The sequence below is a fragment of the Eumetopias jubatus genome, unplaced genomic scaffold (assembly GCF_037043125.1).
Source record: "Eumetopias jubatus isolate StellerSeaLion01/CBP00866 unplaced genomic scaffold, mEumJub1_p1.0 scaffold_5, whole genome shotgun sequence".
Classification (NCBI taxonomy): domain Eukaryota; kingdom Metazoa; phylum Chordata; class Mammalia; order Carnivora; family Otariidae; genus Eumetopias; species Eumetopias jubatus.
The window spans coordinates 89,017,363-89,044,546 of NW_028274811.1; the positions used below are offsets into that span (position 1 = coordinate 89,017,363).

A 27,184-nucleotide genomic window follows, 5' to 3' on the forward strand; every position below is an offset into this window, starting at 1 on the left:
GGGCCAAGACGTTTATGTAGTATGTGCCCTCCACATTGTTTCTTTCACCTTCAGCTGGCTGGGTGCAGGAGATTAAGGGATTGTGGGGCCACAGGAGGTAGGAGACAGGGTCTTTGTATTAGGGCACAAAGGGAAGCCACCCATCAACCAGGAACACTAGCTTTGCACTGTTAACCTGAGTGAGGAATAATCTTTGAGCCGTTGCACACATTCGAGTCTATTTGTGATAGCAGCTAGTGTTACCCTACTTAATATACCTCTTTACCGGGCCCTGACTCCCCTCTTCCCAGACACCTTGCTCCAGGTCCCCCAGATAGAGGGATTCAGTCAGATTTGGTATGTGTATTGGGGGTTGCTTTTGGGCCTGGAGCATTGTCTTAATAAGGTGCATGACAATGGCATTGTGCCTGGGAGGGGTTTCTAGGGTGTGTGATGTCAGTAGATACTGCCTATCTGCTGTGCCATGGATCTGGGCCTAGGTTTCATGGAGGGCTTCACCGTTTACAGGGTCTTCTCCCCACATGACTTCATTTGATCCTAACACCCTCTTTGTGAGTGGAGTTATTTCCATTTTACAGATCAGGAAACTGAGACTCAGGGAGGAGTGAGTTGCCCAAGGTTATACATCAAGTTAGATACTGCTAAGTTGTGAATAGGTGTGCTTGGGTGCCAGGAGCTGCACCAGGGCTGCCCCCAGACCAGGTGCCAACAGTTCATCTTTCTCCCCAAAAAGACCCTGTTACAGGCTCTGACCCCTGCTAAGGTCATCCTCTCCTCTCCTCACCTCTCCACTATGGATACCAATTTCAGCTCTGACCACATCTTTACCCCAGGGACCCCAGCCAACCCTGGGACTTCCCATCTCTTAGTCCTTATCAAGTTTTCTCCCCTCCAGCCCTCAGAACGCTGTTCTCAACTTCTCTCTCCCTGGCTTCCCACAGGGGATCAGTTACTGATATCTAGTCTCCCTGTGGGAGATCTGATCCCCCTTCCCTCTGGAGACTTCCCTGGATCAGGCCTTGCTATCTCTCATCTGGTCATAATGACCTTCTATTCAGTCTCCCCACCTGGGTAGGGTAGCCCACCTCCAATCTCTTCTCCTCAACGTAGCCAGAGAAACCCAGGTGGCCACTCTCATGCTTAAAACCATCCCATTGCTTTCTGGAAAAAGGCCACGTTCCTTAGCTGGAAATTGAAGGCCCTTCAAGTTCTGGCCTCAGCTACACTCTCCCCCACCTCTCCTCAGCCATTCCGAACTGTTTTCATCCCATATGCTCTCAGGCATCCCTCTGGGCCTTTGCATCTCCTGTTCCCTCTGCTGAGAATGCCTTTTCCCCTGCTGGTAAACTCCTACTCATGCTCCATGACCCAATTCCAGGTTCTAGAACAAATATTCATATTTTTACTAATTACTTAATAATCACTTCCTTTGTGCCAAGTGTGGTTCTAGATGCTGGAAATTCAGAAGTGACCATAACTGGCAAAAATCCTAGCCTTCCTAGAGGTCTAGTGGAGGGTACATATCCTTGTTTGTATAGATATAGATAAATCTCTGAAAGGGAATACTCTTTGGGAGGGGAGTGGCAGGGGACTTTCGTTGTATTAAATGTTTGTACTACATATACGAGCATATTAATAATAAGCTAATCAAAAATATGTGATCATATAAAGATGTCTCAGCACTAATCTTAAGTTCACTCATTCAAAAGGGCAGATTCTTGGATAATATAAAGGAGCAACCAACCAATGATTCCACCTCCCACCCCCTGATCTGTAACAGGGGTTATTAATTCAAATAGCTAGAGGGGCGGAGCAGGTGCTATAAATTAGCGGCCAGTGGGGAGGCTAGCTCAGCAGGGGAAGGCCTTTGTAAGGCCACATAGGCGTAGTGTGGTTGGAGCTCCAGATTTTTCTGAAAAAACCGTTAATTTGGATTTCTGATGTCAAGTCTGTACATTTAAAAATATCAGTGGGCGCCTGGGTGGCTCAGTCTGTTAAGTGGCTGCCTGCGTCTGGGAATCGCTGCTCAGCGGGGAGTCTGCTTCTTCCTCTCCCTATGCCCCTCGCCCCGTTTGTGCGCTCTTGCTCTCAAAATCTTTAAAATAATAAAAGATAAAAATATCGATATTTAAATCATTGTATTGAAATAGCATGAGCAGGTAAAACAGAGCTCTATTTGGCTGTGGGCCAGCAGTTTTTAACCTCAGGTCCACAGGTTAGCTTTTCTGGACCATTTATGGCCGCTTCCAGCTGCAGCGGGCGGGCACTAAGATGGTTTGGATCCGGGTGGGTCCCAACCGTCACTGGGGTCCGGGACAGGATCCGGGTCTGTTACTCCTGCTTAAACCCTATGGGCCACAGGAGCTGGTGGTAGTAGTGCACACCCTCAACTGGGAATTCTACGTCTGCAAAGGCGTGACCCTAGGAGAGGGGTGGGACCAGAGAGGCTAAAAAGAGGCTAGCCAGAGCCACCCAGTGAGTGCGAGGGGGCGAGGGAGTTGGAATTCAGGCCTCCTCCTTCCATTCTGAATTCTTTCCCCTCAGGACTGGGAAACGTTACTACAGAGACGTGATCACCGGCCGGTGGCCGAGGTCGTTATAGTCTTCGTCTGTCCAGCCTGTGCGGAAGGCCCCAAAAAACTACGAGTTCCAGCATGCCTCGCTACGCACACGACCTTCGTGCTGCCCTGAATCAAACTACCCTTCTGTTCCTCATTGGCTCACAAGCCTAACGTGCTGTTCCATGATTGGTTGCGGCTTTTGTCGCTCCTAGGAACCCCTTGCTGAGGCTGGCCGACAGGTTCCTCGAAGCCGCCGAGGAGATGGAACAGCACTTGACCAGGCTGGAGGGCTGCTCAGTAAATAAAGCCGCCTTCCTTTCGGCTGCGAGGCTTTGCTTTTTTAACTTCCCGGTGACACTAGGGTTGAAGGGTTTCCGGCCGGAGGACATTAGATGGGACACCCGGAAGGCGGAAGTCCTAGGGCGGAAGTGGCCAAGAGGAACGGAGAATGGCGGTCGAAGGCTGGATTTGGCGCTGGGGCTGGGGCCGGCGGTGCCCGGGGAGGCCTGGGCTTCCCGGCCCCGGCCCTGGCCCCACTACACCTCTACTTCTTCTCCTGTTGCTGGGGCCGGTTGTTGCGGATATAACTGACGGCAACAGTGAACACCTCAAGCGAGAGCATTCGCTTATCAAGCCTTACCAAGGTGAGGCCTGGGGCGGGAATGAGTGTAGCGTGAGGGCGAGGCTGGACAGGGTTGGGTAAAGGGGTTTCCTTTCTCCCGAGCAAAGCAGCCGTGTGGGTTTCCTGCCTCTGGCAAGGCCAGTCCTGGCATGGCCTCTTACGCACCTGTCTACGCCCATCTCTGCCCACAGGCGTCGGTTCCAGCTCCATGCCCCTCTGGGACTTCCAAGGCAGCACTATACTCACGAGCCAGTACGTGCGTTTGACCCCTGATGAGCGCAGCAAAGAGGGCTCTATCTGGAACCACCAGGTGAGTGGCTCCCAGGACGCTAGGTATATCCTTAAGTAAGCCACTACTCCCAGTCTCCGCAGCACCCCAGACCTGCGCTTGGTTTGAAGGCTTGCACCCCCCCCACCCAAGGTTTCCTCATCTTGATAGCACTCACCAGTGATTATTGAAGTTACCACGAATGACTACTAAAGTTACTGTGTGTCAGGAGCTGTGCCTGACACTTCACACCTTTCTCATTTAGTTTCTTCGAAAGCCATGTGAGGTTAAGTGATGTTATCTCCATTTTAATGACAAAGCTAAAGCTCAGTTGAAAGTGTCTTGCTCAAAGTCGCATAGCTACTAAGCATTGGTGCTCTCAGGCTGTCCGAATTCAACTCTGTCAATAGTGGGATAAATGGGACAGATGGAATCTTTATTGGGTATTTTGTGTGTGTTAGGCACTGAACTTAAAATGCCTTATTGCATTTAATTCTCAAACAGGCTCTTTGAAGTCAATGACTGTCATGGCTTTATGCAGAGCTAACACAGACAGTGAATGGTATAATCAGTATTTAAATTCAGATCTGTCTGATATCTAAGCCCAGCACTTCACTTGCTACACATGACCCCTCCCCTCCCTCTGGACAGTGAGGAATCCCTTAGAAATACTTGCAGACTTAGTCCACTTCCCCAGTGCTTCATGGAGGGTCTTGTCATCAGTGGTATAGAGGAGCTGGACTTGTGGGCAGTTTTAATTTTTGTGACCTTTACTCCAGAGGTTAGGGAACCTCAACTGTCACTGGCATGTCATACGTGACCAGTGGCCAAGATAAGTTGCTACACAGACTCTACACTGAGAAAGGCTAGGTTAGGAAAGGGGACTACTTTGGGGCTGGGTCACAGGCGGGAAGCTGCTCCTACCTCAACCTGCCTGATTCTAGTTCTTCCCGTAGGCCTAAGCTGTTGACCGTTGTCCTACTTTTCTCTATCACCCTGTTCTTTCGTCCATTCTGGATGGCTTCCCCATTTAGTTCTGGGAGCCCACACTGTCCTTGTGTTGCCTCAGCTGCCTGTCCCTTCTGCTGTTCCTCTCCTTTCTGCTAGGGGCTTCTGGGTTACTTCAGCTTTCGCTCTTATCCTCGGAGCCTGGGGTCTCCGGTGAAGGGGATAAACAAGCATATGTCTACATAGTCTGGCTCCTGGTGCTTGGCATCTCCAGTTATACTGGTTATTTTGTTCCAGCCTCTCTGGCTGCCTTCTTGCCTCAGGACCTTTGCACTTGTTGTTCCCTCTGTCTGGGACACTGCCTCCTGGCTCTTCATGCCTGCTTGCACCTTTCTCATCTGGTATATCTCAGCTTGACTGCCACCCACTCAGTATTTCATTAACTACTTTCTCTCCCCCGCGTCACATACTGTCACGTTACTCTGTCTAGGGCTTTCAGATAATTTTTAAAAATTACAGTGTAGGGTTACATTTTTTATGGAAGTGAGTTCAGTATGTCATTACTTTTTTAATTTTTTAAGTAAGGTACAAATAGTGCTGGAACTTTTAGAAATTGGTTCAGTTACAAGTAACTTAATTATGGTTGTGGATAACTGTTGGTTGGCATTGTCAGTGGTGTGGTGATGTCACAAGGCTGAGAGAATTCTGCACTTAACCTTCATCAAATTTTCAGTCTGGACTCTTAATTCTCTTCCTTCCCCCACATCTCCATTCACTTCTGGGGCTTTTCCTATTTGGCCCTGCAGATATTCTTGAAAGGGTTGGAGTGTTTCCTCTAATTCTTGAAAGAAATTGCTTGGAACTCTTAGAATTTTCTGCCTGTTGTTTCCCAAGAACCGTCTCTTCCTTTACTGGACTGGAGAGGTGCTTTCTGGACTTTTCTTTGTCCTCACTTCTGGGAGGGGCACTGAATTAGCAGATACTCCTAAGCACCTGCTGTTGTCAAGCAGAGAAAACATAGCTTCTGCTGTTTTGGGGTAGAAGGGTTCAGACCAAGGAGTGTCCCCAAGGTGACTGGAACTCCCAAGAGTCCAATGGCTGGAGCACAGGACAGAGGGAAGCCCATGGGGCTGAATGGGCCTGGTCCTGAGGAGCCTTGTGTGGAGGCTGCAGAGTGGAATTTAAGATTTTTTGGCTGATGTACTGTCTGAAAGTATATACCCTCTTGCACTTTCTAAAAATTGATGTCCAGAATTGCTTTTCTTAAGTTTAAATATTTGTAAAGGATGTAGTTTCCAGCATATTTTAAATATTGCCATTTTATTTTATTTTTTTAAGATTTTGTGTACCTATGTATTGAGAGAGAGTGCATGCGCCCCGGTGGGGGGGAGGGGCAGAGGGGGAGGGGAGACTCTTCAGCGGACTCCTCGCTGAGCAAACTTGAGAACTGAGCGGGGGAGTGAGACCTCGAGATCATGACCTGAGCTGAGAGCCGAAATCAAGAGTCAGACGCTCAACTGACGGAGCCACCCAGGCGCCCCTAAATATTGCCATCTTAAAAGGAAACTGTTCAGGGGTGCCTGGGTGGCTCAGTCGTTGGGTGTCTGCCTTTAGCTCGGGTCATGATCCCGGAGTGCTGGGATCGAGCCCCAAATCAGGCTCCTTGCTCAGCGGGGAGTCTGCTTATCCCTCTTCCACTCCCCCTACTTGTGTTCCCTCTTTCGCTGTGCCTCTCTCTGTCAAATAAAAACATCTTTTAAAAAAATTTTAAAAAAATGAAACTGTTCAGTACTCTTAAGTGTATTCAGTGGAATCTAAATATTTCAATTTGATATCCACTGTATGTTTTAAACACTATGAATCAGTGCAAATTATACATCAGGGTTTTTTTTTGAATTTATATTTTCATTTCATCCCACACAGAATTTTGTTCTATGCAGTATATTTAGTGCTTGAAAATCTCTTACTGAATAACTTGTCCCATTCCTTTGCAACTAAAATAAATTAATTTAAACCTTTTAACTTTTTTGGGACCTTGAAACGTTTTTATTATTTTGGGGGGAATATAATTATTAATACACAGTTGGTCAAAATAAATGCATTACACAATTTTTTGATAATTATTGTAAAAGTAAAAATTTATTGAATACATCCCAATAAACTGTTGTCCCTCCATCCCTGTCTGGATGGATATTATTGTCAGAATAAGACAATATTCAGCACCTCAGCACCACTTCTGCTTTTTGTTTTTACAGATGTGAATCCTGAGAATCTGTGTTCACTTAGATAGTAATGGAGATGGAGATGGAGGTTTTTTTTTTTAAAGATTTATTTATTTATTTTGAGAGAGTGAGAATGAGAGAGAGAGAGCACATGAGAGGGAGGAGGATTAGAGGGAGAAGCAGGCTCCTCGCTGAGCAGGGAGCCCGATGCGGGACTCGATCCCGGGACTCCAGGATCATGACCTGAGCCGAAGGCAGTCGCTTAACCAACTGAGCCACCCAGGCACCCGAGGGAGTTTTGTTATAGCAGAATTACTCAGTATTTTAAACTTCTTTAGGTTTACAAACCCCAAATCATTTAGTGATCTTTCATCAAAATGTGTCATGATGTATGAGCTGACTACTGGATTAGCTCTGTCTTCCACTTGTTGTGAGCAAAGACATGGAAACCACTAACTGTAAAATGCTCTGTGATTGCCAGGTGATTCTGATTTAGTTGGCCCCAGAGAGGGCCAGGGCGTTAAGATTGCTGAGCTCCCCAGCTGGCTCAGCTTTGCAGCGAGGGTGGAAAACCATGGCCGACTTTCTGTCTCCAAAAGCAGCTTCTGCTGCTTCCAGCAGAATCCGTTCCAGCTGGTACCTCACCTGCACCTGCTTAAAATCCTTCAGAAGATTTATATTTTCTCTCTCTTGATATTTCCCTCCACTGATCTGCAGTCTTCAATCTGCCGTATGCAGAGACTTTCTAAGGTCTGGATAGTCCTGTAGGAATCAGTTTCCAGGTTTCAGCTTCTTTGGGTACCCTTTCCAGAAACTCCTCTCCCTATGAACCATACCAGGGGCAGGAGAGTAGGTGTTCCTTTCTCATCTCCCTGTTTACAGTTGCCCTTCTGCTTGGAGGCACCCCTTGAACCAGCTTGGGGTCTTAGCTCAGCGCATTGTTCCCAGGTGCAGAAAACTCGTGGGCACCAAAGAGACCATTTGAAATCTGGTTTCTGGGCTTTTATAGAGGTGAGATATATTTAACATTTTTTTTTTCCCAAACATAAAGGCTTTTCTAGTTACTAAAAAATTAAGTTGTCATTAATATCTAGTTTGATTTTATCATGGTGAAAGAACACAAGCTATTATTTCCATCCTTGGAGGTCTGTTGAGTCTTGGAAATGGTCAGGTTTTGGGAAAATTTTCTGTGTGTGTTTGCAAAGAATGCGGATTCTCAGCTAGTTGAGTGCATTGTGCCATTTAGGTCCTTGCTCAGATTTGCTGACTGGGTTCAAATATCTGTATTCTTCCTGACATTTTTGCTCGTTTTTATCAGTTACTGAGGAGGTATGTTAGAATTGCTTTGTGGATTTGTTTTTACTTTTGTAATTCTGTCAGTCTCTGCTTTATAGATTTTGAGGCCAAAATTTTCCTGGTAAATGAACACTTTTGTTCATTAAATATTTTTGTCATTAAAAAGTCCCCTTTTAGGGGCGCCTGGGTGGCTCAATCGGTTAAGCGTCTGCCTTCGGCTCAGGTCGTGATCCCAGGGTCCTGGGATCGGGTCCCGCATCGGGCTCCCTGCTCAGCGGGGAGCCTGCTTCTGCCTGCTTCTACCTCTGCCTGCCGCTCCCCCTGCTTGTGCTCGAGTTTGCTCTCTGTCATGTCAAATAAATAAATAAGTAAAAAATCTTTAAAAAGTCTCCTTTTAAACTTTGTTGTCAGTATAGCCGCACAAGCCTGCCCTTGGTTAGCGTTCACACGCTGTATCTTTTCTGCCCTTTTCCTTTTTTCCACTCCTTTATGTTTCAGAGCTGTGTCCTGTAAAGAGCACATAATTAGGCTTCTGGGGGATTATTGGTTTATTTTTATTGTGGTAAAACACATAACAGATTGTCATTTTAACCTTTTTTCTTCACTTTTAAACCCTTTATGAAAACTTTCTCTTCAGTGGCCTTCTCATTGGCATTTAAATGGTGTTGGAAAATGTAATGGCTAGCTAAAAAAAGTACTTGATTATTGTACTTATGTATCTGCACACATGCAAAAGAAACTCCCACAGACATTTTTTATCATGGTAAATATACATAGCGTAAAAGTTACCACTGTAACCATTTTAAGTGTAGAGTTCAGTGGCGTTAAGTACATTCACCTTGTTGTACAACCATCACCACAGTCTATCTCCAGAATTTTCCTGTCTTTCCAAACTGAAACTCGGTGCTCATTAAACAGTGACTCTCCATTCCCAGTTCCCCACAGCCCCTGGTAACCAATAATTTACTTTCCGTCTGAATTTGACTCTTTCAGGGACCTCATTTAATGAAATCGTAGAATATTTGTGTTTGGCTTATTCCAGTTAGCGTAGCTCAAGTTTCATATTGTAGCATAATCGGCACTTCATTCCTTTTTATGGCTGAATAATATTCCTCTGTGTGTTTACCACATTTTGTTAATCCATTTATTTGTTGATGGACTCCTGGGTTGTTTCTACCTTGTGGCTGTTGTGAGTAATGCGGCTGTGAACATGGGTGTACATGAGTGTTTGAGTCCTTGCTTTTAGTTATTTTGAGTATATACCTAGGAAGTGGAAATGCTGGGTCATATGGGAATTCTATGTTTAACTTTTTTTTTTTTTTTTAAGATTTTATTTATTTGAGGGGTGCCTGGGTGGCTCAGTCAGTTGGGCGGCTGCCTTTGGATCGGGTCATGATCCCAGCATCCTGGGATCCAGCCCCACATCAGGCTCCTTGCTCAGTGGGAAGCCTGCTTCTCTCTCTCCCTCTGCCTGCCTGCCGCTCCCCCTGCTTGTGCTCTCTCACTATCTCTCCTCTGTGTCAAATAAATAAATAAATAATCTTAAAAAAAAAAAAGATTTTATTTATTTGAGAGAGAAGAGAGCAGAGAGCAGGAGCCTGGTATCAAGACCTGAGCCGAAGGCAGACACTTAACTGACTGAACCACCCAGGTGCCCCTATGTTTAACTTTTTGAGAACCGCCAAACTGTTTTCCACAGCAACTACACCATTTTACATTCCCACCAGCAATGCACAAAGGTTCCAGTTTTTCCACATTCTTGCCAACACTTTTTTTTTAAGTTTTATTTTAAGTTTATTCATTTATTTAAGTAATCTCAACACCCAATCTGGGGCTTGAACTCACAACCTGGAGATCAAGAGTCACAGGCTCCATCCACGGAGCCAGCCACATGCCCTGCCAACACTTATCTTTTTTTTTTTTTTTTTTTTTTGATGATAGTCATCCATCCTAATGGGTGTGAGGCAGTATCTTGTGGTTTTGATTTGCATTTCTCTAATAACTAATGACATTGAGCATTTTTCATGTGCATATTGGCCATTTGTTTATCTTCTGCCTTAGAAAAATGTCTAGTCAAGTCCTTTGCTCATTTTGAAATTTTTTTTTTCTTTTGTTGAACTTTAGGAGCTCTCTGTATATTTGGGAGACACTACCCCCTTATCAAATACATGATTTGGAAATATTTTCTCCCATTTTGTGGTTTGTCTTTTTACTCTCGATGTTTTTGATGTGCAAGAATTTTTAATTTTGATGAAATTCACTTTATTTTTTTGTGTGTGTGCTTTGGTGTCCTGTCCAAGAAATCTTGCTAAATCCAATGTTGTGAACATTTTCCCTGTGTTTTCTTCTAAGATTTATAGTTTTAGCTCTTAAGTTTGTCTTTGATTCTTTATTTACTATTTAAAATAAACTTATTTTGAGATAATTGTGAATTCACATACAGGTTTTTGTTCTGTTTTAAAGATTTTATTTATTTAAGAGAGAGGGAGAGAGAGAGCATAAGCAGAGGGAGAATGCTCAGCGGGGAGTCCGATATGGGGCTGGATCCCAGGACCCTGGGATCATGACCTGAGCCAAAGGCAGATGCTCAACTGACTGAGCCGCCCAGGCACCCCAGTTCACATACAGTTGTAAAAAATAATACAGAGCGATCTTATGTAGCCTTATCAACAGGTAGTCATCTACATTTACGATAATTACTGATTTTTTTTTAAAGATTTATTTATCTAAATAGAAAGGGGGACGGGCAGAGGGAGAGAGAGCTGTAAGCAGACCCTGCACTGAGCGCAGAGCCCGATGCAGGGCTCGATCTCACCACCCTGAGACCACAATATGAGCTGAAACCAAGAGTTGGACACCCAACTGACTGAGCCACCCAGGCGCCCCAGATTTTGGTTTTACCTACCTTCCTATTATTTATTTTCTATTTGTACTGCTCATTCTCTGTTCATTTTTCTCTCTGGACTTCTTTCGGGTTGGTTAATTTTTATTCCATTTTTAGTCTTCTGCTAGCTTGAAAGTTCTTTTCTTGATCCCTGATTTTTCAGTGATTACTCTGGAGTTTAAAACACACAGCCAGGGGCGCCTGGGTGGCTCAGTCGTTAAGCGTCTGCCTTCGGCTCAGGTCATGATCCCAGGGGCCTGGGATCGAGCCCCGCATCGGGCTCCCTGCTTGCCGGGAAGCCTGCTTCTCCCTCTCCCATTCCCCCTGCTTGTGTTCCCTCTCTCACTGTCTTTCTCTCCATCATAAAATAAATAAAAAATCTTAAAAAAAAAAAAACCACACACACACAGCCATATTTTACCAAAGTCTAATGATAATGTGTACCTTCTTCCTGGACAATGCAAAGATCTTAGATTACTTTAACTTTATTTACCCCATTGTTGTCATTTATTTTAATCCTTTCTGTTTTAAGTCACATAAAACATTGTTTTATACAGTCAAATATTTATTTACCCCCACATTTACTTTGGTTGCTCTTTGTTCCTTCCTGAATCTCTGACTTTACTCTGGATCTGGATAATTTTCCTTCTTTCTGATGAATGAAAGACAGTTTTAATGTTTTTGTTTATCTAAAAATGTCTTAATTTCACCTTCATTCTTGAAGGATAACATTTGCTAAGTATAGAATCCTGTGTTGGTTGTTATTTTCTTTTAACTCCAAATATTTCAGTCTGTTGTCTTCTTGCTCCCAGTGTTTCCGTTGAGAAGGCCCATAACAGGCTAATTGTTCCTTTGAAGATAATCTTGTGGTTTTTTTCCCCTCTGGTTGCTTTTAAGACTCTTTCCCTCTCCCTCCCTCCCTTTTTAATGTGCCTAGGTATGGTTTTCTTTTTATTTGTCTCCTTTGGTTTGTTAAGATTTAAGGTTTGTGGTGTAATGTCTTTGAATCAGTTTTAGTTAAGTATGTGGACATCTCTATTCCTTTGACCTGTTCTCTCACTTCTCATTCTGAAACTCCAGTTATACGTATCTTAGAGTTTCTCACTGTCTCTTATTGACAATTTTGTGTCTACCATTCACTCTCTGTGCTTCTTCCTGGATATTTTTATCTATCTGATTGGCCTTGAGATCACTGGTTCTCTCTTCATCTGTTTTTAATCTGTTGTTAAGCCTGTCCATTACATTATTAATTTCAGTTATTCTTTTAGTTCTGGATTTTTTTTGTGAGGTGTTTTTAAAAATTTCAGTTATTTTCCCAAGTTCTCAGTCTTGTCTTTTATCTCCTTGAATGTAGGAAACTAAGTTATTTACAAGTCCAGTATCTGGAGTTCCCATCAGCCTGTTTCCTCCCTCCCTCCCTTTTTGTTTTTGTTGGTAACTTGTCTTTTGTGCCTGGTTATTTATTGTATGCCAGATACTGTATTTGTAAGATTGTTTGTTGAAAAATTTCAGGCTTGGGTGAGTCACTTTAATCTACTTTAAGGGATGAGAGGGCTCAAGCTGAGCAACCGCCCCTGGGAGGGCTTTTCCTCATTCACTCTTATATTTGGGTTGCCATCTTTGTGGTCCCAGCCCAAGACAAGGGTGGTTCACCAGGCCTTCCACTCCCTCAGTAGGCCTTGGTGTCAGTCTTTGTTCATCTGGCCTTGGGAGCTGGTCTTACCACCTCTCAGTTGTCCCCTCTAGAATGCAGATTTTCCCAGAGCCAGTGAACTGCCGAGAATTGGGAAGGCCAAGATTTCACACTACTTGCAAGCTGTTGGTTAGGTGTCTGCCAGCTGTGTTCTCAGGGGCTTGGTTTTTGGTTCCCAGAGCCAGAACAGTAAGTCTGATGAATCAGTGAATGCCCAAGCCAGATCACACAAGAGAGGATATAAAGTTTTCTATTTTTGAGTTTTTAAAAACTATGTTAATTATACAAAATTCAGATATAGAAAGTAAACATTTCTTGGAGCTCCCCTACCAAAGTCACGTATCGTTAATATTGGTCCATGTTCTTTTGATTTTTTCTTTCTATCTGTATATGAATTCCTTTTTCTAAAAAAAGGAACTTTTGTAACTTACTTTTCTTCTCTTAATATCTTTGATATCTTCAAGTGTAAAGGCTTATGGATCTGCCATGGTCTTTTAAAAAGCTGCAACAACAAGATTGCCCCCAAGAAGATGGGAGCATCTACAGTCCCATTGGTTGTTTGAGAGCATGTGTTTCTTTCCATCCTCCTCTACACTGGTATTAATGATCTCTTTAATAGTCACCAATCTGATAAGTCAACGACATTTTGGTTTAGTTTGCTTTTCTAATGGACCTTTGTTTAAACACTTGCTCACATCCCCATATGTAGACTTCCCCCAAGTGGATTCTTGTCAAAGTATGTGTCAACACCTTAGTTTTCACGAGCAACTTCCTGGTGGGTGAGGCCAGGCTGTTCCCCTTATTGTGGACAGTGCCCTGCTCTGCACCTTGTGTTTCTGAATGCCAGGGAATATCTGCCTTTTCTCACATCACAATAGCCCAGAGACCCCAGAGCATGACCCTTCCAGCCCCCCAGCCCTGGCACTGCCATCACACTGAAGCTGGACTGGGTCTGTAAGAGGCAGGACGGATGCTGGCCAAGAGCTTGGGGTTTGGAGTCATCTAGACCTGGGGTTGAGTCCCTCAGTTTGAAAGTGTGGTTGGAAGGGAAGACAGTAGGGGTGGGAGACCAGAAAAGAGTTGCTGCACTTTCTGTTAAAGTCTTGAAGATCAAGACACAGCACAAGTTTCTGAGTCAGGTAGATCTGGGTGTGAATCAAGACCATCCACTTAACCTGCTGTGGACAAGTTATTTTGTCTCCGAATGAGTTTTCTTTTTTGTAAAGTATGTGGCCCAAATAGGGGTAGTAATCCTTCCACAAGATTCTGGGGCAGAAGCAGTGGGGATGGAGAGGAAACGGCTGATGGGTTTGGCTGGTGTTGAGGAAAGTGAATCATAAGAGTGAGAACCTGTGGCCAGACCCGAGAGAGGACTAGGGCCAGGATGGGCAGAGTCTGGGCCTCAGGCAGCCTTGGGACACTGTGTGCCCCCCTCCTCCCCACCTGGGAAGCCCAGCAGCCCCCTCCCTTCCTGCTGAGAATGCCAGGGGGTGGGGTGTCTCTTGGTCAGTGGCACTTGTGACTCTGCTGCCTGGCCCTGTTTCAAGGAGTGCCAGTCTCAGTGGAGGAGACGGGCCTGTGCTGGGTCACCTCTCGCTGGCAGGATAGCCTGGGGATAGCCTCTGAGCATTTCTTTCTGCTTTCCCTGCAGCCTTGCTTCCTCAAGGACTGGGAGATGCATGTCCACTTTAAAGTCCATGGCGCAGGGAAGAAGAATCTCCATGGAGATGGCATTGCCTTGTGGTACACCCGGGACCGCCTTGTGCCAGGTAGGGAGGCGCTTGTCTAGGTGGGGGCATTCTGCACCCTCCTGTTAGTGTCCTGCTGCTCCTCTTTGAGGAAACCCGGGACCTCGAGTCTGCTCTGGAAAGTATCCCTATAGGAAGAGGGATAGCTGGATCCTGCAGCTCAATTTTGTATCCCATTGTGGCCTGGTGTTGTACATCAGCTAAGAAAGGATTTTACAGTTCTATTTTTTTTTTTTTTTTTAGATTTATTTATTTATTTTAGAGCAAGAGTGCACGCTAGAGCGTGCTAGCGAGCATGTGCGAGTCAGGGGGAGGGACAGAGGGAGAGAAAGAGGGGAAGCAGAGCTGAGTGCGGAGTCTGATGCAGGGCTCAATCCCAGGACCCTGAGATCATGACCTGAGCCAGCTCCCAAGAGTTGGATGCTTAACCGACTGAGCCACCCAGGCGCCCCATCATTCTACCATTTTTTAGAAAAGCAAAAACAAGGCTATGTGGCCGAGACCATGTGTGTCTGCAAAGTCTAAAATGTTTCCTCTCTGGCCCTTGACAGAAAGTTGCTGGCCCCTGGGTTAGAGGATGGGGTTTCCTTTGTGGGGGTCCTTTCTGCCCTCTTGTCACAAGACATGTCAGAGTACAAGGCCAGGTGTTGTCCCCTCAATAGTTCTGGTTTCAGACTTTGAGTCTTCTCTGCTGCACCCCTGACACCTCCCCTCCCTTAGAGATTCCTTCCCTTTCCTGGGTGAATGACCACAGATTAACCTCTCTTCCCCCACCTACACTGGCATTACTTTGTCCTTCAGGTACCCAGGGGACAACTCCAGTATCTCCCATTACGAGAGCATCTCCTTCTAATTCCAGGGCCTGTGTTTGGAAGCAAAGACAACTTCCACGGCTTAGCCATCTTCTTGGACACATATCCCAACGATGAGACCACAGAGGTATGCCTCTACTTTCTCCCTCAGGCAGGACAGGAAGGGCTGGGCAGTTGGCCGGGGGGTGGGGACCAGGACTTCTCCCTGGTCTTGGCACAAAAGGGTCCTCCCACAGGCTGGACTGGCCATGGATTAACTGGTGTCTCGATCTCAGCGTGTGTTCCCGTACGTCTCGGTGATGGTGAACAATGGCTCCCTGTCCTACGACCATAGCAAAGATGGCCGTTGGACCGAGCTGGCGGGCTGCACGGCAGACTTCCGTAACCGCGATCACGATACCTTCCTGGCTGTGCGCTACTCCCGAGGCCGTCTGACGGTGAGCAGGCGGGCCAGGGCCAGCTCTGTCTGTAGGGGCTCGGGGAGGTGGGCGGGCTTGGGCCTGGTGTGTACTTGACTTGCTGCCGGCTGCAGGTGATGACTGACCTAGAGGACAAGAATGAGTGGAAGAATTGCATCGACATCACGGGAGTGCGCCTGCCCACCGGCTACTACTTCGGAGCTTCAGCAGGCACTGGAGACCTGTCCGGTGAGTGTTTGGGCTGAGCAAGGCATTAAGTCTCAATCTTGACCTTCCCTGGTCTGTTGGAACCTTGTGACATAGTTGATCACTTTTCCTTCTTGAACTCCCTTCATTTGGGTGCACATGCACCTGGGTTTCTTCCTCCACTTTCCAGCGTCTGGGAATGTTGGCACACCTGGGGCTTGTTCCATGAGCACTCCCTCAGCCATCTTCCCCTCTCCTTAGCAACTGGGGGGCTTTGAACCCAGATGCTGCAGAGTCCAGCTTTGTGTCACCAGCTCAGACCTTTCAGACCTATGGGACCAAGAACCTGCTTGACATCTCTACCTGGATACCCAGCAAGCATTTCAGCCTTTACATGCCCACAGCTGAAGCCCACATCTTGCCACCGAGGCATAAATGGCACCTCTGTTATTCTAGTTGTTCAGCCCAAAAATCCTTGGTGTCGTTCCGTTCTCTCTTTTCTCTCTTACACGCCACCTCTCATCTTTTGGTGAGTCCTGCTGGCCTTGTCTTCTCAGTGCAGCCGACCACTTCTCTCCCCTCTGTTACTACTTGGCAGGTCCAGGCCGTTGTTTTCACTCGGACGACTGTGTGAGCCTCCCATGTGGTCCCCTTCTTCCACACTAGCCCCCGACAGTCTCTTCCAGCTCAGCAGCCAGAATCATTCCGTGAAAGCTCAAGTGAGGTCTCACCACTTCTGTCTCCTGCAGGGTTAAGGCCACTGTCTGTCCTAGTAGTGGTCTGCTGGGCCCTGTGTGCCAGTGCCTCCCCCACCCCGTCACCTGTGACTCATGACCCTCCCTTAACATCACCCCCAGCTGTTCTTCAGACACGCCAGCGCCCTCCACCGGGCCTTTTGTACCTGTGCCTCACTCTTGTCTCGTTCAGGTCTTACTCAGATGTCCCTTCCTCACTGGGGCCTTCCCTGATTCCCTTATTAATTTAATTTTTTTTACTTTTGTAAATAAAATAAATAAGCTCTACACCCAGTGTGGGGCTTGAACTCAGAACCCCAAGATCCAGAGTCGCATGCTCTACTAACCGAGCCAGCCAGGTGCCCCTGCTTCCCTTATTTAAAACTGCACATGCATACACCAGTCTCCGGTGTACTCCTTATCACCTTTCTTGGCTTTATTTTTCTTCATAACATTTAACTATCTTGAAATCTACCATGTAATTTATTTTTTGGGTCCCTTGACCGAACTGTAAGTTTCATAAAGTCAGGGCTCTTGTTTGGCCCACAGTGTGCTCCATAAGCATTGGGCTGCTGCCAGCCTCTGCAAGCTTTGCTGGGCCACTGGGCCTGGGTGACACTTGATAGTGACCCTTGGCCATGGTACTCAGGAGGCATCAGGGCCCTCAGAGGGCACCAGGCCCAGGACCAGCTCCTGCGGAAAAGAAGTGGGAAGCAGTGTAAAGACTCAGACAAAGGGCTTATTTATCCTCAGGATGGACATTTCCAGGGCCTGTAATCCAGCCACTGTCCAGGAGCCTCCCCTTCATGGAAATGTCTGGGCCCACTTGGTCCCCAGAGAGTCATTGCTTTAGGGTTTTAAAGTTTTTAGTGTGGATATTTTAATTATATACCCCAAAGTGGGGAGAATGGTCCAGTATGTCCCTTTGCCCCTATTACCCAACTTCAGGGAATCATTAGTTGCTTGTGGACGGCCTGGTAGTCACTTATCAGCTGGCTGTCAGTCCTGTTTCATCTAGGGTTCCACCACAGTCTTTCCCTTCAGGTTATCTGGAATTTCGTCTGATGGTATTTCAGCCTGTGTCAGGAGAAGGTTCTGGGAACAAAGCCAGATCTGTGGCAGTGGATGCTCTCTGGGGCTGTTTGGAGAGGCCCGGTGAAGAGTGCTGGAGATGGCTGTGTACGTAGTAGTGCCTGGCCATTCATCAAAGGCTTGTGAATGCAAGCCTCTGCAGCGGGCATCTCATAGTCACATGACGTAGCAGCCTCTTTACCCTTTCTTTTTTTTTTTTTTTTTTTAAGATTTTATTTATTTGACAGAGACAGTGAGAGAGGGAACACAAGCAGAGGAAGTGTGAGAAGGAGAAGCAGGCTTCCTGCGGAGCAGGGAGCCCGATGTGGGGCTCGATCCCAGGACCCTGGGATCATGACCTGAGCCGAAGGCAGACGCTTAACGACTGAGCCACCCAGGCGCCCCTCTTTGCCCTTTTATACCCCTGACACCCTGGGGAGTTTGAGAGGTGAAGGGATTTCCCCACATTCACAGACCTAGGAAGGGCAGAGCTCAGATGGGAACTGCCGTCGGACTTCAGAGTCAGGACTTGTCCCTGGGCCCCCGGGGCTGTGCACGCTGGGCTCTAAGGTACCGCGTGGCTCTGCCTGACCCAGTTGCCAGCTCCTTGCTTTTAGGCTCTCCCTTTTCCAGTCTCCAGAGTTTTGACATGAGGCTTTTCCTCAGGTTCCGCTTGTTAGCTGTGTTGATACTAGAATCAAGGGACCAGGACCCTTGTCTTGGCTCTGAACCTCCCCATCTCAAAATGGGGTGATCACTTAGTGTCACGCAGAGGTTCTCTTCTGCCCAAACTGGTTAGACCTGAGCCTTTCTCATGTCTCCTCAGGGACAGTCAATGCCTATGTATTGGGGCCTAGCCCTCAGCTGTAGTGGAGTCGTTCATCCGCATCCTGTTTTTGGGTCTCTGACGGGAGTGCCTAGCAGCTACCTGCCTGCCCCTTGGGAGGATCAGGCTTCTCAACCGGCCATAGAATAATATGCAAGTTTTTTCTGGTACATACTATCTGCTGGGCAATGTCTTCTGCTTTGTATGTACTTTCTCATTTTCTTGCCATGATAACCAGGCAAGGTGGAGATTATCACCTGGATTTACAAACAAGGAAACTGACTCAGGATTTAGACCCAGGTGATTTTGAGTGTAAAACCCATGCTTTTTTTTTTCCTGTCCATTCTGCCGCCTCTTATTGTTGAGTTCTAGAGGTATTCCAGCCCCTCGAATACCGCCTGCTGGGGGTGGCTGGAGGTCACTGGGAAGAAAACAGGCCCCGCAGTAGGCAGGAGCAGCGTTCTTTCTGGGGGCCTGGCTACTTTCCCTGACTGGAGCAGTATCCTCACTCTGGGGAGGGACATGGGCTGTGGCCCTAAGGCAGGCTCCGTGCCCTTATAAGCTAACTCTCGGTCCTGCAGACAATCATGACATCATCTCCATGAAGCTGTTCCAGCTGATGGTAGAACACACTCCTGATGAAGAGAACATTGATTGGACCAAGATTGAGCCCAGCGTTAATTTCCTCAAGTCACCCAAAGGTACATGCTTGAGGCCCATCCCAGCCTGGGGGTGGGGGGGGTGGAGGGGCCAGCTTGGCTGAGTGCCTATCATCCATTTGCTCTCCCCTGGTCCGGTTGTGGTTGTGGCCTGGGGTCTTGGATCAGCAGTCAGTGCTAATGAGTAGATACGAGAACATCTGGCATCTGCTTCTGCCCGTGCTTGGTGCTGGGTAAATGGCCAGTAAAGCCAGAGAGGCAGTTTGTTGGTGTAGGTGGTGTGCAGGGCATTCTGATACAACTCGTGCATGGCCTGGGCAGTAGGTCCTGCCACGAGCTGGGGAACTGATCGTCCAGCTTTCCTCAGCTAGAAACAAGTAAAGGCAAGATTTGACCTTAAGTTTTTGCAAAGCCCCAAAAGCTCAGACTCTTCCCGTGGTGCTAATTAGCCACCAGTCTGTCTTCAGTTCTGGTTGAACTGAAACTCCTGTGAGTGTGGACATCCACCCCAAGAACCCTGAAGTTGTGCCTGTGGGCCAGGGTCAGGGCACTGAGGAACCTCTCAGCCTAGCCCAAGGTCACCATGTGGAGTGGGAGCGGGAGTGAAACCCAGCATTTTATGTGACACCTCACTGTTTTAAGATTCAGATTCTCGTAAACATCTCAGGCTAAACACACCCTACCGTACACCACTGTTTTTGCAGCCTTTGATTGAAGGTTTCTGGCTGCTGAGAGCTTTCAGAGACCTCATCTGCTCTGACCTACCCAGCAACCCCATGGAGGTTGGCTAGGCAGGGATTAACTGGTTTGCAGACTTGTTGATCCTTTCGTTCCTTTAGCGGATGGTTCCAGAGTTTCTACTCTGTGCCTAGCTAACCATGGGCTAGGTGCTGTCCTGGGCCTTAGTCTAGTGACTGAGGCAGAGGAGGAGAGAGGCTGGTGTTAAGACCGGGTCAGCAGACCTGCCCTGGTCAGTTTGTGTGGGAAAGGAGGATGTAAGTTGGCTCCTGGCTGGCATTCCAGGCCCCGAGCAGCCCCCACATTAAGGAGTGGAGGGTTGTGGCCGGGGAGGGAGGCCAAGTGGCAGGAACAGGGCCCAGGCTGCACAGGGCAGAAGGACATGAGTCCAGACCTCAGTCCCTTCACTGTAGACTGATGAACTTGACAAAGTCAGTTCCTGCTGTCAGCCTCCTATAAAAGGGAGATCATGAGTTTCCCATCCCAGTGTGAGTGGGATCCCAAGAGATACCTCATGTGTCAAGGCCTCATGCCCAGCGGAGTTGTTGTTGGTTTTAGCAGGCAGGGAAGTGGTGTGGCTGGAGCAGAAGGATGGGGCGGGGGTGGGGTGGGGGTTGGGGCTGGGAGACCCCCTAGGAGCTATGGAATGCATCCAGGTGTGAGGGCAGCCTTTGGCCAGAGCTGTGTTTCTCCAGAGGGGGACCTTGGACCCCTGCACAGGCCTGGGGTGGGGCTTGTGGACACAGATCTTGTGCCTATGCAGACTCAGGCTCTCCTGGGGAGGCCAAGAATTCAGTTTTCACCAGCTTCTTGCAGCAGAAGCCTCCTGGGGTCTTGATCCCTGGGAAGCTCGGTCCCAGTGGGATTATCTCTCTGTCCATCCCTCTGTAGGGCTGGCCAGCTGCGGTCTGTCGCTCTGCCCTGTCCTGTCGGACTCCCCTGTCTCCTAGGAGCCCGCCTGACACCTCCACTTTGCCACTTCAGCTCCCCCTCTCTTCTCCCCCAGACAATGTGGATGACCCGACCGGAAACTTCCGCAGCGGGCCCCTGACGGGGTGGCGGGTGTTCCTGCTGCTGCTGTGTGCGCTCCTGGGCATCATCGTGTGCGCTGTGGTGGGGGCCGTAGTGTTTCAGAAGCGGCAGGAGCGGAACAAGCGTTTCTACTGAGTGGCCAGTGCTCTGCCCCGGGGAAGGGCCTAGTTTTGGGCCCCAGCACTAATGTGAACTTTTTTTTTTACTGGGATTGTAAAAGAAAAACAAGACGACCTTATTTCTTAACTGTTTCAAAGAAATAATTAAAAAAGTATTTTCGTACATTTTGCTTCTTGCCCAGCAGGGACAGGCTGCAGGGCTAGGGAATAGGGTTTGGCACCCCCACAGCTGGGGACAGAGGTACTTGCCTGTTGCCAGCATCTCAGGAGCAGGAAGGAGTCTATGCCTGGAGCTGGGCCCTGGCAGGCGGCTCTTGAACACTGGAGGGCCTCCCAACCACATTGGGGTGGGTGCCTGAGGACGCGAGCAGTGATTTTGTTCTGTGCAGGGTGTGTTAGTGGAGAGCGGGGGCTGACTGGGGAACCTGGGCCTTCCTGGTTGCCCTCTGAGCTTCTTCCCAAGGCAGACCCTTGAGTGAGGCTGGAGGAGCAATTTGGTGTAGGGCTCAGAGTGCGACTATTTGCTAAATAAAGTGAAATAACCAACCTCAGCTGTGTGACTGTCCTAAGGGGCTTGCTTCTCTTTTTCTTCAAGTAACTTCCAAGTGGCCAGTGCTTTACGGCTCTCAGCCTCCACCCCTGGGCCCTGCCACACAGCCCCAGGAGGCAAGTGCCATGCTCCCGTTCCCAGGTGGGGAAGCACAGCTCCAGGAGGTCAAGCGAAACTTGCCCAATATCACATAGCAAGTGGGGTCATGGGGATGGGGCCCTGTGCCATCTCCCATGTGCTCTGAGCCTCTGGGTGAGAGGCTTCAGCCAGGGGAGGATGTGGGGTACCACATGGAGGGTGTGACCTAAGTGTAAGTGAACTCTAGGGAACTCTGGCTAAGGGTGCTTCAGGAAGATCTGGAAGGGATTTGTGGGTACAGGAGGATAGGCTGGGGTTAGTATTCCCTTTGGGTGCCTTGAGGGGAGAAAGGTGGCACAGGGAGTGGAAGAAAGCCAGCAGCTGAAGGGAAAGCACCCTTATCTGGCAGCTTTCACGGGTCTGTCCATCTTGGCCATGGCCTGCCTATGCTCTCCAGACTGCTCTTGGATGCCTCTGACCCTGCCACAGAACAGTGTCCTCATCCATTCCAGAACCATCTTCAGCATCTTCCTACTCAAATAACGTTTGAGTCTCCATCTTAAAAGCGAGAGCAACCCCGTCTTCCTGTTGTAACCAGGCTTTTCGTAATTCACATTCTTGATTAGATTTTCATAAAAAATGGATAGAAGTGGATGAAGTGAAGAGTAAGAACTTATTTTACTGTTAATCTTTCACTCTCCTGAGCTCTTCGTTGATCTGCTATTCACGGTCTCTTGTCCTTCTCGATGTGTCCCCTGCATATATAGGACTCATCTTTCACAGGTTAGACGTCGCAAGATTATTTACGAGATCACGGTGACAGAGAAGTCTGAGCTGCGTTTCCTTCTGATGGGGCTGGGAGCCCATTCATGAAGCTGTAAGAGTAAACATGATCTTCTTTATTGAAATATTTTACTGAGCACTTTCCCCAAAACTGTTTCTTTACTTGAAAAGTAGCTAACTTTGAGTGCTTACTATATGCCAAGCATGGTTCTGAGCAGGTGACATGTATTAACTCATTTCTTTCCACAACACTTAACCCATTTGGACACTGGAAATCCACCAGGTTGGGTGGCTCCTGTCTCACTGACCATCTCCCTCCTCGGGGAGCACCGTGTCCACACTGACATGAACCGCTCAGGCCTGGGGTCTGGAACTCCCCATGGCTGCTACAAACATCATCGTCAGCACCACACTCGTCATACTTGGCCTTTCGTTTTGGCTCTATCTGGGCCTTCCCTGAATTCCTGAATTATGAGGCACATTGGCATCCTGTACTGTATGGCTCTGGCCCTTGGTTGCACATTGGAGTCACCTGGAGAATGAAAGTCAGTCCTCTGTGTTCTCTGGTTCGGGTTTAAAAAGTCAGTGAGGTGTGGGCAAGGGCAGGTTTTTTTTGGGGGTGGGGGGCGGCAGGGCAAGGGCTGTTTTAAAACAGCCATGCTTGGGTGGGTAGGATGAGTTTATAGGCTTGGGAACCAGCAGGTGTTAGACCAGTGATTTGAAGGCCAAGATTGAAGTGGTTGTGGTCTGTTCTGGGCTATGAGCATCTCCTTTGCATCCCTTTCAAAGTTCATGCCTGGAGGTGTTTCCCTAGAAGGTTCGATGTGTGCTCTCACATCTGCTTTTTCACACATGTGGGATCATGCTGCTGTAATCTACATTTTTGCCACGTGTATTTAAAAATGGAGTAATTTCATCATACAGAAGATAAATATAAATGTATATCCCTGTACCTGCTGTGCAACATGAGAAATAAAACATTGCTGACACACTTGCATCCCTCTTTGTCCCCTGCCCTAAATATGTGCCCCTCCTTTTGGAGGTGATTGTTGCGGATTCTGATTTTTTTTTTTTAAGTGTTTCTTAAAAATGTTAACTGTAGAGGTATGTATCAGTAAATACATAGTATTATCTTGCATTTTAAAAATGACAAATGGTACACAGATGTATTCTTCGGATCTTAAAATTCAGCATCGTTTGTGAATGTTTGCGTTACATGTAGCTCAAGATGTGGCATGAGTGGACTCCAGTTTCTGCCTTTGGCCATTGCTGGATGTTTGGATGGTTTCCAGGTTTTTGCTCTTAGAATACTGCTCTAACTGTTCTTGAGCACGACTCCATCCAGGCACAAGCGTGCAGGAATTGCCGGACTTATGTCACATTGTTCTCCGGAGTGGGTTGTATCCATTCTGTCCTGGCGACAGAGATACCCTCTGCCCATTTCTTAACACTCCCTATTGTCAGTGTGTACTTTCTGACAGTCTGATAGGTGTAGAAGTTTTAATTTGCATTTCTCTACTAGTCAGGTTGAGGATTTTTGTTATCCTCAAAGATCTGTTTGTATTTCCTCCATGGTGGTTTAATTTTTTTGCCCCCTCCCTTTTTCCTCGTGGATATGTACGAGTTGTCGTGTGATCCTTAGGTTGTGTGCTTTGCAGATACCTCTCAGGATGCCTAGCTCATTGCTTTTCTAATGATGTCATGTGATATACAGTCTACATTTTAATGTCATTCACTAATCTTTTTCAAAGATTTTCTCCCCCAAAGTTTAAAAATTTTGCTCTTCATATTTAGTATGTAATCTCCATGGAATTAACTTTTGCGTAGGGTGTGATGTGGGGATCTGGTTTTCCCACTATGTCTAGCCAGTTGTCCCAACACATTTCCTGACATTCATCATTCCAAAGGGGCCACAGCACCACTGAGTCAAGCACTCCAGATACCGCTCCCTCCTCTTCCTCCTCTTCCATGGCCAGAAGGCTAAATGCTCAGCTACATCTTCCAGTTTCTTAGCTAGGGTGGTTCTGGGAGAGTTGTGCCGGCTGAGATGCTGGAGGCAGTCTGCTGTGAGGAGTTTCTCAAGTAAAAAGTGTTAGATAGCAGCTAGCGTGGCTGTTTGCCTATCCCCCTCCTCCTGCCGGCATGTGGGGGTGACCCCCAAAGGTGCAGAGGCCCCCTGTGACCACCGGGGCAGAAGTGAACACCAGAGCTGGATGGACCGTGGGCCCTTAGGACATCACTGAGGTGCTGCCACAGCCCTGGACTCCTGACCACTGGGCTTTTATGTAAAAAATAAATTTTGTATTTGCTCAAACTACCATGAGTCATGTTTTCTGTTATTTGAGGCTAAGAACAGCCCTGCCACTCTCCTTCGTGTATATGTCAAATTTTCTAACGTGTAGGGGTCTTCTCTAGACTGCAGGTAATACTGATGTGCCCACTGTATGCCACATGCTGTTTAAAGCATTGGGACACAACAGAGAGTAAAAGGAACTTACGGTTCCTCATGGAACTTACAGTCTGGTGGGGATATCAGGTGAAATATATATAGTATAAAGTAAGTGTAAAGTATATAGTAAGTATAGTCTATGCAATGTTAGTACTTGCATTTGTTTCTGAGAGCTACCATAATTAAGTACCACAGACTGGTGGCTTTAAACAACAGAAATTGATTGTCTCACAGATTCTCTGCAGTCCTTGGCATTCCTTGGCTGACAGACATAGATGTGACTCCAGTTTCTGACTCCATCATTGCATGGCCGTCTTCACACCCTCTTCCCTCTACCTCCCGATTTCCCCTTTGTGTAAGGACATAGGTCACATTGGATTAGCCACCCCCATGACCTCGTCTTAACTTGAATAGATCTATCTACATAGAGCCTATTTCCAAATAAAGTTGTATTCTCAGGTACTGGGGATTGGGACTCAACCTTTTTGGGGGAACACAACTCAAGCAGTAACCATGGTTAAGGGGAACAAAATTAAGGAAAGTGGATACAAGGAGTCAGATGAAGATGGAGAAAGACCTGCATTTGGCTGAAGGAAGTGGAATGAAAATTCATTGGTAAGATTTGTGCATTTTTGGGGCGCCTGGGTGGCTCAGTCGTTAAGCATCTGCCTTCGGCTCGGGTCACGATACCAGGGTGCCGGGATCGAGCTCCGCATCGGGCTCCCTGCTCCGCGGGAAGCCTGCTTCTCCCTCTCCCACTCCCCCAGCTTGTGTTCCCTCTCGCTGTGTCTCTCTCTGTCAAATAAAATCTTAAAAAAAAAAATTTGTGCATTTTCCATATATAATATTTAAACGTGAACTTACCTATCAAAAGAGAAGCTTTTACTTGGTTTTTAACTGCAGTAGCGGCGCACAGCGGTACAGTAATTTAAGGTGTACGGCAGAGTGATTGACAGCTCTGACGCCAGGCTCACGCTCGAGCAGTTGCCGTCGCCAGGCAGCGCTAGTACGACGCCATCGGCTGTCTTCCCAATGCTGCCCTCCTCATCCATGTGACTTAGTCATGCCATAACACTCCCCTTCGCCCATCCCCTACCTCCCTGCACCTCGGGCAGCCATCAATTCTCTATATTTCTGGGTCTCCTTTGTCTTGTTTTAGGTTTGACATATAAGTGAAATCACAGGGTATTTGTTTTTCTCTGTCTGACTTCACTTAGCCTAATACCCTCTAGGTCCATCCATGTTGTTGCAGATGGCAGGATCTCATTCCTTGTTACGGCTGAGTGAGAGTCCATTGTGTATGTGTATATCCACTCGTCTGTGTGTGGGACACTTGAGTTGCTTCTGTACCTTTACTGTTGTATGTTGCAGTGAACATAGGGGTGCATATATTTGTTTGAATTAGTGTTTTTGTTTTCTTTGGGTAAGTACCCAGTAGTGGAATTACTGGATCATACTGTATTTCTATATTTAATTTTTTGAGGACCCTCCCTATTGTTTTCTACAGTGGCTGTACCCGTTTGCATTCCCAACAGTACATGAGGGTTCCTTTTTCTCCACCTCCTCACGTACACTTACTATTTCTTGTCTTTTTGATTCTAGCCATTCTGACAGGTGTGAGTGATACCTCATTGTAGTTTTGATTTGTATTTTCCTGGTGATTAGTGATGTTGAGCATCATTTTGTGTGTCTTTTGGCCATCTGTAATGTCTTCTTTGGAAAAATATCTGTTTAGGTCCTCTGCCCATTTTTTAATCGAATTGTTTGTGTTTTTGGTGTTGAGTTATATAACTTTATATGTTTTGGGTATTAGCCACTAATTGGATATACTGTTTGCAGATATCTTCTCCCATTCAGTAAGTTGCCTTTTCATTTTGTTGATGCTTTTTTTTCCCACTGTACAGAAGATTTTTATTTTGGTGTCATCCCAATAGTTTATTTTGCCTTTTTTTTTTTTTTTTTTGAGAGAGGGAGAAAGTGGGGGTGGGGTGAAGGGAAGGGACAGAGGGAGAGGGAGAGAGAATCTTTTTAAGATTTTATTTATTTGACAGAGCAGGAGAGCACAAGCAGGGGGAGCAGCAGAGGGAGAGGGAGAAGCAGACTCCCTGCTGAGCAGGGAGCCTGACATGGGGCTCGATCCCAGGACTCTGGGATTATGACCTGAGCTGAAGGCAGTCACTTAACCGACTGAGCCACCCAGGTGCCCCAGAGAGAGAATCTTAAGCAGGCTCCACGCACAGCGTGGACCTGAGGCAGGGCTTGATCTCACAACCCTGAGATCATGACCCGAGCCAAAATCAAGAGCTGGATGCTTAACTGACTGAGCCACCCAGGTGCCGCTTTGCTTTTGTTTTCAAAAGGGCAGGGTGGGGACACCTGGGTGGCTCAGTCGGTTAAGCATCTGCCTTCAGCTCAGGTCATGATCCCAGGGGTCCTGGGATCGAGCCCCACATCGGGCTCCCTGCTCAGCGGGGAGCGTACTTCTC

The 27,184-nt window shown here is 47.3% G+C and overlaps 1 protein-coding gene across 1 annotated transcript; it reads left to right on the plus strand.

Annotated features, from left to right (window-relative positions):
- The first annotated feature begins 2,972 nt into the window (after nt 1-2,972).
- Nucleotides 2,973-21,389, plus strand: LMAN2 (lectin, mannose binding 2). Its single transcript, XM_028102757.2, has 8 exons — nt 2,973-3,205; nt 3,375-3,493; nt 14,146-14,263; nt 15,102-15,181; nt 15,330-15,491; nt 15,587-15,701; nt 18,872-18,991; nt 20,694-21,389. Exons 1-8 carry the CDS (start codon nt 3,010-3,012, stop codon nt 20,852-20,854), a joined length of 1,071 nt encoding a protein of 356 aa, XP_027958558.1. The 5' UTR covers nt 2,973-3,009; the 3' UTR covers nt 20,855-21,389.
- Nucleotides 21,390-27,184: the final 5,795 nt, after the last annotated feature.